At 46.0% G+C, this 12,326-nt stretch overlaps 1 protein-coding gene across 2 annotated transcripts in view; it reads right to left on the minus strand.

Annotated features, from left to right (window-relative positions):
• Window positions 1-3,554: 3,554 nt before the first annotated feature.
• The window catches only part of epha4b (eph receptor A4b), a 197,148-nt gene continuing 188,376 nt past the window's right edge, over window positions 3,555-12,326 (minus strand). The window contains exons 16-19 of one of the 2 annotated variants that reach the window (XM_046359281.1): window positions 7,751-7,900; window positions 7,128-7,321; window positions 6,846-6,983; window positions 3,555-6,635 (exon numbers count right to left, since the gene is read on the minus strand). In XM_046359281.1, coding sequence (XP_046215237.1) covers window positions 6,536-6,635; window positions 6,846-6,983; window positions 7,128-7,321; window positions 7,751-7,900 — 582 coding nt within the window. In that variant the 3' untranslated portion in view covers window positions 3,555-6,535. Of the gene's footprint in view, window positions 6,636-6,845; window positions 6,987-7,127; window positions 7,322-7,750; window positions 7,901-12,326 lie in introns of both variants that reach the window. The other variant, XM_046359280.1, reaches the window with a different exon arrangement.

A 12,326-nucleotide genomic window follows, 5' to 3' on the forward strand; every position in this document is an offset into this window, starting at 1 on the left:
GAAGTCAGCAGGACGAAGTCAGCAGGACGAAGTCAGCAGGACGAAGTCAGCAGGACGAAGTCAGCGCGTACATACAACACACAATACAATACAGTACATTAAAAACAATTACAATGGTCAGTGACATTTTCTTCGATCAGAGCTTTAAACTCAGACAGCAATAGCCTCTCCTCCAGTTTGAAAGTATTTCTTAGTTTGTTCCAGGACCAAGGTACATTAAGGATTTTTTCCCCCCATTTCAGTCCTTGCCCTAAGAACTCGCCACACACCACCGAGTCATCAGGGTTTGTTCTGCTGCTATTGAGTGCTGCAGTAGGGGCTCTCAGCATGGTACGGCTGTCTCCGTTCATCTAAGGTTCTTGATTAGGGTATGGCCGGATTGTTATTGCGGGGACAACATAATCAACACATTTCCTAATGAAGCCTGTGACTGACGATGTCGTTTCCTCAATGTTGATGGATGGTGGATGAATCTTTGAACATATTCCAAACAGTATTCTCGAAACAGTCCTGCACCTCTGTCCAGCGCTTCACTATTCTCTGTGTAGGTGGCTCGTTTTTGAGTTGCTGCGTGTCGGCTTCGAGTATGAACAGAGAGACGTGATCTGATTGGCCGAAGTGGGGGCGGGGGATGGCTTTGTACACGTCACGGATGTCTGTGTATATACAGTAAATTCACAAAGTAGTCAGACCTCTTGAAAGTACTTAGTACTTTGTTGAAGCACCTTTGGCAGCGATTACAGTCTCGAGTCTTCTTGGGTATGACGCTACAAGCTTGGCACACCTGCATTTGGCGAGTTCTGTCAGGTTGGATGGGGAGTGTCGCTGCACAGCTATTTTCAGGTCTCTCCAGAGATGTCCGGACTCTGGCCGGGCCACTCAAGGACATTCAGAGACTTTCCCCGAAGCCACTTCTGCATTGTCTTGGCTGTGTACCTAGGGTCGTTGTCCTGTTGGAAGGTGAACCTTCGCATCAAGCATCTCTCTGTACTTTGCTCCGTTCATCTTTCCCTCAAACCTGACTAGTCTCCCTGCCACTGAAAAACATCCCCGCAGAATGATGCTGCCACCACCATGCTTCACCGTAGGGATGGTGCAAGGTTACCGTAGGGATGGTGCAAGGTTACCTCCAGACGTGCTTCTTGGCATTCAGGCCAAAGAGTTCAATCTTGGTTTCATCAGACCAGAGAATCTTGTTTGTCAAGTGCCTTTTGGCAAACTTCAAGTGTGTTGTTGAGTGTGCCTTTTACTGAGGAGTGGCTTCTGTCTGGCCACTCTACCATAAAGGCCTAATTAGTGAAGTGCTGCAGAGATTGTTGTCCTGCTGGAAGTTTCTCTCATCTCCACAGAGGAACTCTGGAGATCATTGTGTTCTTGGACACCTCCCTGACCAAGGCCCTTCTCCCCCGATCGCTCAGTTTGGCTGGGTGGCCAGCTCTAGGAAGTGCTTTGGTGGTTGAAAACTTCTTCCATTTAGAATGATTGAGGCCTCTGTTTTCTTGGGGACCTTCAATGCTGCAGACAAATTTCGTAGCCTTCCCCAGATCTGTGCCTCGACACAATCTGGTCTCAGAGCTTTACGGACAATTCCTTCAACTTCATGGCTTGGTTTTTTGCACTGACATGCACTGTCAACTGTAGGACCTTATATATATTATATAGGTGTGTGCCTTTCCAAATCATATCCAATCAATTGAATGTATGAGTCCAATCCATCAGGATAGAGTGTCAACTGTAATCCTTTCCAAATCATATCCAATCAATTGAATGTACCACAGGTAGAGTCCAATCAAGTTGTAGAAACATCTCAAGGATGATAAATGGAAACAGGATGCACCTGAGCTCAATTTCGAGTCTAATATCAAAGGGTCTGAATACTTACGCAAATAAGGTATTTCTGATTTTTTATTTGTAATACATTTTCTAAACTTTCAAAAATACTGTTTTCGCTTTGTCATTATGCGGTATTGTGTGTAGATCGATGAGGAAAAATGTAATTGAATCAATTTTGGAATAAGGCTGTAACGTAATGAAATGTGAAAAAGTCAAGGGGTCTGAATCCTTTCCAAATGCACTGTACATTGTCCAGAACGTTGTTTCCTCTTGTCAGGCAGGTTGACATGTTGGTGATATTTTGGAAGAATTTGTTTTACACGTACTTGGTTAAAATCACCAGTTACAATAAAGACTGTAATCGGGTGAGAGGATTCTTGCCGGCTAATGTTCTTGTACATTTCGCTGAGTGCCGCCTTGATAACACTTGTGAATTCCCTTGGCACTTAGTGGGGTTGGTATTTTAGCATCAGAAACTCCTGGTCGGGTTAACAGGAGCTCGAGATGTTTTCAACTTTGGTACACCAGGTATTGTTGATGAGGAAGCATACACCTCCGCACTACTCGTACCAGAAGCCGGCGTTCGATCCTTACGGAAAATGGAAAAGCCGTCTGGTTGAATGGCAGAGTCGAGCGTATTGTCTTTAAGCCATGTCACTGTAAGAACAAAGACACAGCATTCCCTGATGTCCCTCTGCGATTGAATCCTTGCTGAGTTCACAAAGTTTATTTTCCAGTGATTCGACATTAGCCATCATGATACTATGTGCAGGAGGCCGTGTAGCCCTTCTTTTCAGCCTAGCTTAGAGGTAAAAGTCTAAACGGGATCCTTGGGACATCCCAACTCTGAAGTTGAAATTTTAAATGGTTAAGGGTTAAGGTTAGGGTTATGTAAAGGTTATGGATAGGGTTAGGTTAAGGGTAAGGGTTTAGGGTAGGGACGTCCCAAGATCGAGTATAACGCTAACCTAGCTTGGAGTTCCCTTTCCTCCCTCGCCTGTGTTGCCTTCGGTCATCTTGGTCAGCAGCAACAGGTAAGCCCACTGTGCGGGGAACAAAGGAGCAAATATAGTACTCCAGATCTGGGAGGCCAAGAGATAAGTGTGTAGCTTCTCATTCATGATCCAGACGTGTGTCTGTCGTAGGAAATTATTGCATGAAAACTCTGAGCAAACAAAGTCATAATTAACATAAAAATAGCCATAAAAAAAGCTAAGCGAGCAGGAACCGGCAAGACGCGCGCCCTCCTTAGTGCTGCCATCTTATCTAGTGTTTTCAGAACAGGCACGGTGCATGTAGGAATCCTTAACAGGCAGCGACTGTCTTTGCACTATCTAATAAAACCTCAACCTAAATGGCACAAAGCCTGATTAAGCTTCAGCTTTACGTTTCCTCACAATAAAGGTGCCACGCATAGTCTTCCGTTATACCACCGACCCCTGGGAAATACTACAAGCTCAGGCATAGCCATTATTATACATTTGAGAGTGTGACCGTGTGTGCACGTCTCTGATGTGTGTGTGTGTGTGTGTGTGTGTGTGTGTGTGTGTGTGTGTGTGTGTGTGTGTGTGTGTGTGTGTGTGTGTGTGTGTGTGTGTGTGTGTGTGTGTGTGTGTGTGTGTGTGTGTGTGTGTGTGTGTGTGTGTGTGTGTGTGTGTGTGTGTGTGTGTGTGTGTGAGAGAGAGAGAGTAAAAGAAAAGTAAGACACCAAGAGCTTCAGGTGAGAAATAAAAAATATTAGCATATTTATTACAGCGACATGAAGGACTTTAGAATGAGTACACCCTTTGAACAAGCGTATAGAAATCTGCCATGATAAATATAATGGGCCAAGGGCAGGAAGGAAGAAAGACCAGGGAGAGCGAGAGAACAATCTCACAAGGAATCAGTCTGGGAACATGTAAATAACCGGCCTGGCTGTGGGGTAGAAGACTTCACCAACAATTATATAGGATCAGCTTACGATTTCCATATCCTAACTTTAACTGTTAGACAGGGAACACGGAACTGACCTTTGAACAGTGCCAAGGGGAAACTTTATCCATCCACATGAAAGGACACAGAGCCTGGCTAAGGTTCAAGGGTCGTGAGATAAGGGTCAAAGGTTATGACGTCCGGTTGGGGAGTGATGGATTAGCTTACCAAACGAGGACAATTTCAAAGTGTAAAATTATGAGTACTGACAGACAGCTAACCTTCAACTGGTCACCACTGCCTGGCAGTATTTTGCTGTTTTGAGTCTGAACGAACAGACGCAATATGCTGCTGTCATTTGTTGAATATTTGAATCTAATTGATGACACCGCAAAAGGCTTCTAGCAATTCAATCCATTCACTATAACGAATACATCGTCTGTTGGTACCGCATCATAAATAGCCACCTTCAGAGACACATTGGAAAGACAAAGGTTCATTTAGCTGTTGAGATTTGCTCATCTCCATCATATGTGTGGGAGGCATTGGAACACTTCAAATAGCTTTGGGATACGAAGGGAATAATTATAACTTTTCTCTGGCATACATTGACCAACGAGTTCAGACAAGTATACCAACAGGTCAGATTCCTAAACCAAAACAAACATGAAAAGTTTTACTTTCTAATGTGTTTTTCAAATACAGCTTCCAATAAACTGGTGGTCGATTTACAGCAGCAGTATAGTTTTATGTATACTATTTTTTTTAAAGAACCAAAACAGAGGTGATAACCGCCTGGGGGTTTTCAGTTAAAGAAAATAAAAAATAAAAAAAATAAAAAGATATTTTCTGTGACGTCACCTCAGGGAAACAGATAAATACTATGTACAGATGTGGTCATAACTCCGCCTCTATGGGGGACCAGGGGAGGAGAGTAACGGAAAAGGAAAAGGAAAGGTAGCACAGTAAATAAGGCATCTAAAAGTCGAGCGTCCTCAGGTCCACGGCCCGAGTGAAGACTGCACTCCCTGTCACCTGTCAATCAAAGGCTGAAACTTAATACCCATGCTACGTAAACGTACATTCCATAGGCCAGGTCATACGAATCACACGCTGCCTATCTCCCATGACCCGCCTCCGCAAGGGGAAAAAATGCCAAGATTTCTCTCCTCCTTCAGAATAAAAGTACATCACCGTAATCATCATCGTCACCATTATTGTTACAAACATTCTAGAGTTTCAAATCAACTCTGTACATATTTTACAGTATGGTACAATGGTATATATGTTGGTGTGTTTGTGGTCCAGTCAGGTAGCAGAATAACACTATTATCATAAACATAACCAGACACAAACAGGGGTGCAGTGGACATTGACGACCATATTCAATCAAAGCGGCCTAACTGGATTTCCTAGATAAGTCCAAAACTCCACCCTCCCCTCCCCAAAGTGAGAGGGCATGTTGGTTTTGATATGCTGTTGAATTTCCTTCGTTTCACATAGAAAACGTTGTTTTGTTGAACACAGGACATTGATGCTTTTTCTCTCTCACTTATCCAGGAAATTAGGTTAGCAGGTTTGCTTGAATGGGACATTGGCTCTTGTAGATTTGGAAGCAGTTGGCATGACTGAACAGAGGTGGTTAGGACAAACCGTGAATGAACCCATGTTAATCAAGAGGTGAAATGAGGCAAAAAAACATCACTCGGCACAGTCTACTCAAGCCAAGTCTACCTCAACGTTTCAGAGCAATACTAACTGTACATGGCACACCGTCTGCGAAACAGATACACATTCCAAACAGTGTCAACGTCACACATACAAGGTTATCTACTTCTCCGCTCTTCTTCTGTCACCAAAAGGTACAGCTTCTCCAACTGAGGCCAACCCTTGGAAGAAAATGTGCCAACACTGTATTGCCCTGCAGGTTTCTTACCCACGACGCCCTATACGTTGCTGCTCTAGGCTGTACTAAAATGAACTTAGTCAAGTGAACTGTGTGCGTCTGGAAGCCCTATCTGTTCCTGGCCAAACGGAATGGAAGTCTTCTGAGACCATGAACAGACATCTCCATCTCGTCTTTTCACATCCCTCTATTTCTCCTACCTCCCTCACACATCCATGATACGTCGAAGAGCGTCCTGGGGGAGGGGCTTATAGGAAGGGGATTGGCCTGGCAACACATGCACCAGGAAGGAACATCCCACCTGCGTTGCCTGACCACTGATACAAACTTTACGTTCAGTTCTAGACTGGCGGACTGACACACAGCTCTTGTAAACATTTATCTATACATATACAATATCTCCTGGCACCATAAACTGTGTAGAAAATAAAAAAAAACAGCTTATTGTAAAACGAAAAACAAAACAACCATAAAAACAACTGTACACTAAACTTCACAGACAGTGATGATAATTACAATCGAATTCATTTTTTAATTTTTACCATTTTTGTTGTATTTATTGATACGGTCAGAGACGTCTTGGATGTAGCCTGGTTTCTGAGGTGGCTGGGTTGCTAAGCCTCTAAGTGCGTGGACAGAAGCTGGAAGTGCCTACGCTATCAAAACATCCAGGACGGGTGGAATGGTGAAGCTGCGAAGAGGAAGTAAAGGAGCCGAGCGTCCATTACGGCTCCATCTAAGTGTCTTTGTATGGGGAAACCCAACCCAAGATGTCTATATTGGCTTAATCTCAGCGTGTCTCAGTGGTTAAACTCAAAGCAGAGCATCCATTTTGGCCCTCTCTCTCTCTCTCTCTCTCGGTGTGTCTCTATGGGGAAACTGTTATACTTGGACGTGGGTCCCCTGGGTCTGCAGGCTCTGGACACTGGAGAGGATCTTCTTCTGGTGACCCGCCAAAGTCACATCCATCTTAACGAGCTCACTACAGAAGAGGACAGAGCAAAAAGGGACTTAGAAAAATGAGAAACAGCAGCAACAACAGACTCCCCCTTTCCCCCTAGCTCTGCTGACTCCTACTCCCCTTTCCCTAACCCAGCTCAGCCCAGCCTCAGCTTAGCCCTGCTCAACCCCACTTCAGCTCAGCCCAGCTCAGCCCTGCCCAGCTCAGTCCAGCCCTGCCCATGTCTCTCACCTGATGGTGATGTAGAGGACAGAGTCCAGGGTGACGTATCCAGCCCTGGAGAAGTTCTCCTTGTACTGGCCCATCTTGATGGCCTCCAGCCACTCTTCCACCGTACTCACACTAAACTCCGGAGTGGTTGGGTCTTCCCTGCTGGGCAAACAGGAGAGAATATACACATTCTTATCAGCATAGTTAAATATCCCAAACAGTCCAGATACTAGTTCTAATAGTTTATTCTGGATCTGACAGTGTGTGCCTGAAGACTGAGTTTTTTGACCCATTGTAACTCACCACACTGAGCTGTTGGCCAGCTCTCGGAGTCTGGCTGGGTTTCTGATCAGCTTGTCCAGGGTGGTGACGATCTGGCCAAACTTGGGCCGTTCGCTGCGGCCCTTCTCCCAGCAGTCCAACATCAGCTGGTGGAGGACAACAGGACAGTCCATAGGGGCCGGGAGACGGTATCCCTCATCTATCGCTTTTATCACCTGGAAATAGGGGGAGGGAGGGAGAGAGAGAGAGAGAGAGAGAGAGAGAGAGAGAGAGAGAGAGAGAGAGAGAGAGAGAGAGAGAGAGAGGGGCAGATTAGATAGACCCTAGTCAATCACAAAAATTGTCATCCTTCTGTAGCTCAGTTGTAGCTCAGTTGGTAGAGCATGGCGCTTGTAACGCCAGGGTAGTGGGTTCGATTCCTGGGACCACCCATACGTAGAATGTATGCACACATGACTGTAAGTCGCTTTGGATAAAAGCGTCTGCTAAATGGCACATATTTTTATATATTATAATTTGAATCCACCGAGGATGGGAGAGAAAGCCAACTGCTTCCGCACAAAACCAGCCATCAATAGCGAATCATCTATTAACATATACCATATCAGCTATACACTGTGCTTTATTATAATGAAACAACTCACATCCTGGTTGGACATCTCCCAGTAGGGTCTCTCTCCGTATGAGACCACCTCCCACATGACGATGCCGTAGCTCCACACGTCACTGGCTGACGTGAACTTCCTGTAGGCAATGGCCTCTGGAGACGTCCATCGGATGGGGATTTTCCCTCCCTGGAAGGGTTAATAACAGGTTTGTAAATGGTTAACAGTACATGTAGAAAGGGTTAATAACAGGTTTGTAAATGGTTAACAGTACATGTGGAAAGGGTTAATAACAGGTTTGTAAATGGTTAACAGTACATGTAGAAAGGGTTAATAAAACATTACTTGGAAGGTTAATACAGGATTTACAAACTACTACTATTCATGACTGTCTGCATTGGCAATATGTACCAACTCATTGAATTCTATTGGAAGAGAGAGGGGAACAAGCCCTGTTGTGGGTGCGTAGGTAGGAAAGCTCAAAGAACTGCACGGAAACACAGAACCGAGTAGTCATAGGGATGTACCTCATTATATTCATTGATTAAAACACAAACCCAAAGCATTTCTTTCTATTCGCACAATAACAGGGACCACAGTAGAGCTTTGACTTCACTCCTACATCTGTCCTCTTTCACAAGCCTTTCCCTTTGTTGTTCAGGAGGAAAATAAGGATCAAAGGAGTGTATATGGAGTAGGCATAGCAGAAAATAGGCTTTTAAAAGGCATTGGGACTGACTGTGTATAAGGAGGAGACGGCATTAAGATGCCTGGTTGGCTCTCTACACAGATCACACCAGTCTTAACATGCTGCTACTGCTGAACTCCTTCTTGTCCCAGCTCTCTGGTCAAAGTCAAATGAAAGAGACAAAATAAGCAGTCACCCCCCCTTTCCTTTTCTATCTCCCCTGCTAACCCCCCCCCCCTCTGTTCATCACACTCCACTGTCTCTCTTTCTCTATCTTCCCTCTCTATCCCCTCCATCCCTTCCCTCCCTCTCGCTCTCTCTCTGCATCTTTCCTTCTCCCCTACCCCCTCCCTCTCCTCTATCCCTCCTTGGCCTGTAGATGTATGTCTGTGAGTCTCCTGACACTGCTGACTGTGTGTGTAGATGTACAGTACCTACCAGCGAGCGACTGACGCACTGGTTGAGTAATTATAGATCTCTAAACTTCAATTTTTTTATCCAAGATTTTAGACAACGTTTTTTTCAAGCAATTTGTGGCTTATTTGAGTATAAACAACTTATTTGAAAAATTTCAGTCGGGCTTCCACTCATTTTACAGCATCGAAACTGCTTTATTTAAAGTCAGTAATGACCTTCTGTTGGCTGCCGATGCCGGTGAATGCTCCATTCTAGTTATTTTAGAACTCAGTGCAGCATTTGATACTATTGATCAGAATATCCTTGCTGACGAGCAGGAAAGGTGAGTGGGAATCTCCGGCATTGCCCTCGACTGGTTCAGGTCATATCTATGTAGCATACGTTTCTAAATGAGCATGCATGGGTGGTTCAGCATCATCCCCAGCATCAATTCACTATGGTGTCCCTCAGGGGTCAATTCTGGGCCCCATCCTTTTTTCCCTTTCATTTTTGTTCATTGATTTCACCTGTGTTTGTTTCTCACCTGGTCTCATCAGCTCCCTATTTAGTTCAGTTCTTTCTGTTTGTATGGTTGTGAGGTATTGTTTGTTTTTGACAGCCTACCTGTGTTTGACCATTGCCTGCCTGTGACCATGATCTACCACGCTCTGCACGTGAATCTACACCTTTTTCTCCATGGGGATTCACATCAGAATACATTGCCTAAAAACGGAATGGATTCAGTGGAGCTACAGCGGCGGCTAACCCAGCAAGAGGAGATTATGGAGGAAATTTGCCATCTTCTCCGCCAGCCTATCCCTCTCCTCCGATGCCAGGTATTGTAACCCATAGCACTCCTTCATTCATACCCATGGAAAATATGACGGTTTGCCAGGGAAATGTCAGGGATTTCTGATGCAATAGAGCAAATACATTGAGCATTCATACATTGCATACATTGAACATAACTAACTTCGCCACCGACAACAGCAGGGTGGATTTTTGTTGGGTCTCTACTCACAGGCAAAGCCCTGAGCCACCGCCATATGGACTTTCAACAGCACAGAACTCAGATCTGAGACCCATTTCCACCCCTTTCAAAGAGGTATTCGATCACTCTCCCTCCAGTCGTCCTATAGGAGACCTCCTCATAGAACTTCAACAAGGACGTAATTTAGTTGCCGAGTATGCCCTCGAGTTCCACACCATGGCTGCAGGGAGTGGATGGAATGAGGCTGCTTCTTGACTTACCTTCTACCGAAGAGGGCTCAACAGGGAACTTCAGGTGGAGCTGGCCTGTAGAGGTCAGGTTAAGTCAATGCATGTGTATCTCCATCGACCACCTCATCACCGACCTCTGAAGAACTCTGCCACCCAGGAACCCGAAACATTCTCTTCACGTTACTCCATCCGAGTCTTCCAGAACCCATGCAGTTGGGCCATGCTCCTCTCCCGTGTATTGAACGGTAAAAGCAGATCCAAAAAGGGCTCTGCCTATACTGTGGAGCGAAAGATCGTCTACTCAGCCATTGGGCACAGGATTCATCACGACCCTGACACAGAGCGTCACCCTCCAGATTGGAGTCTTCCACACCGAAACCATTCAATTCATGGAACTCTCATCCCCCAAACAGCGACTCATCCTTGGACACCCCTAGCTTTGTCATCACGACCCTGCCATCTCGTGGCAATAAGGTGAACTACTGTCCTGGTCTTCTACCTGCTTCACCAGTTGTCTCAGCCTACTCTGCAGAGCCACCACCATTGAGGACTCTGCCTCTGCATTGCCTCCCACTATACCATCTGAATTCGCCCAGTATAGCAATGTCTTCAGCAAAACCAAGGCCTCCACTCTGCCACCACATCACCCAGGAGACTGTGCTATTGATTTACTCCTTGGAGTGTCACCACCGAAGGGCCGTGTTTACCCCTATCTTTCCCAGAAAATGAGACAATGAATAACAACATTGATGAATCACTCAAACGGTTTCATTCGTCATTCTTCTTCCCTGGCTGCGTCGGAAAAACGGACAGTGGTCTCCGTCCATGTATTGATTATCGTTCCCTGAATGACGTCACGGTCAATAACCGCTTCCCTCGTCCTCTGATCCCAGCGACCCTTGAACAAGTGGGCAGCGCCAACATCTATACTAAACTCGACCTGTGAAGTGCATATAACCTTGTCCGTATATGTGAAGGCAACGCATGGAAGACGGCCATTATCACCGCTCGAGGGCACTACGAACACCTGGTCATGCCTTACGAACGCCTCTGCCGTCTTCCAATCCTTTATGAACGAGGTTTTCCAGGATATGATCAACCGCTTTCTCATCGTCTGCATTGATGACATCCTGATTTACTCCAACTCCCTGAAGGAACACATACAGCAGGTGCAAAAGGTTCTTCAACGGCTCCTTGACCATAACCTTTATGTGAAGACTGAAAAGAGTGCCTTCCATATAACCTCTATAAGCTTCGTACTGACACCTGGAGGGGTCAGCATGGATGAGAACAAAGTCCCCACCATCAGTAACTGGCCCAAACCCACCACCGTTAAGGAACTCCAACCGGAACTTACTTCAGTTCTTCAGCCGCTCCCCTCACTGCCCTTACCAGCCAAAAGACCCAGACCCTTCAATGGACTGATACCACCCTGACTGCGTTCAACAACTGGGAATGCCTCTTCACCTCAGCTCCTGTCCTTTGCCAACCTTATCCGACCCTTCCTTTCACCATGGAGGTGGATGCCTCCGAAGTAGGAGCCATACTCTCTCAGCAGGTGGGAACACCTCCCAAATCACATCCCCGTGCCTTCTTCTCCAAGACGTTATCCCCTGCTGAGAGGAATTACGATGTGGGGAACATAGAACTCCTCGCCATCAAGCTGGCCCTTGAGTGGCGGCACTGGTTGGAGGGCGCACCACATCCCTTTCTCATCCTAACAGATCATCATAATCTGGAATATTTCAGAGGGGCTAAGAGGTTCAACTCCAGACAAGCCCACTGGGCTCTTCTTCACACGCTTCCATTTCCATGTTACATACATCCCTGGAAGGAAAAATGTAAAAGCTGATGCTCTCTCCCACCAGTTTGACCTTCCGACCATTCTTCCTTCCTCTTGCATTATGGGACAGGTACAGTGGGAGGTTCACTCTGCCATACAAGGAGCCCTTACCTCAGACCCAGCTCCTCCTGAGACACCAGCTGGGAGGAGTTACGTACCAGCAGCTGTTAGACCCCAACTAAATGCAATGGTGTCACACGTCCTTGGGGTCAGGACATCCGGGCATTACATGAACCATCGAACATCTAGCCCGGAAGTTCTCGTAGTCCTCACTGGCATCCGACGTAAGGAATTGCGTACTCTCCTGTCCAGTCTGCACCCAAATCCCTCGTCATCTCCCCTCCGGGAAGCTTCACTCTTTGCCAATCCCTCACAGACCCTGGTCCCACATAGCTGTTGACTTTATCAGAGACCTTCCTGAAACCTCTGGTAACACCACCATCCTTATCATAGCAGACCGTTTTTCA

The sequence above is a fragment of the Oncorhynchus gorbuscha genome, linkage group LG08 (assembly GCF_021184085.1).
Source record: "Oncorhynchus gorbuscha isolate QuinsamMale2020 ecotype Even-year linkage group LG08, OgorEven_v1.0, whole genome shotgun sequence".
Classification (NCBI taxonomy): domain Eukaryota; kingdom Metazoa; phylum Chordata; class Actinopteri; order Salmoniformes; family Salmonidae; genus Oncorhynchus; species Oncorhynchus gorbuscha.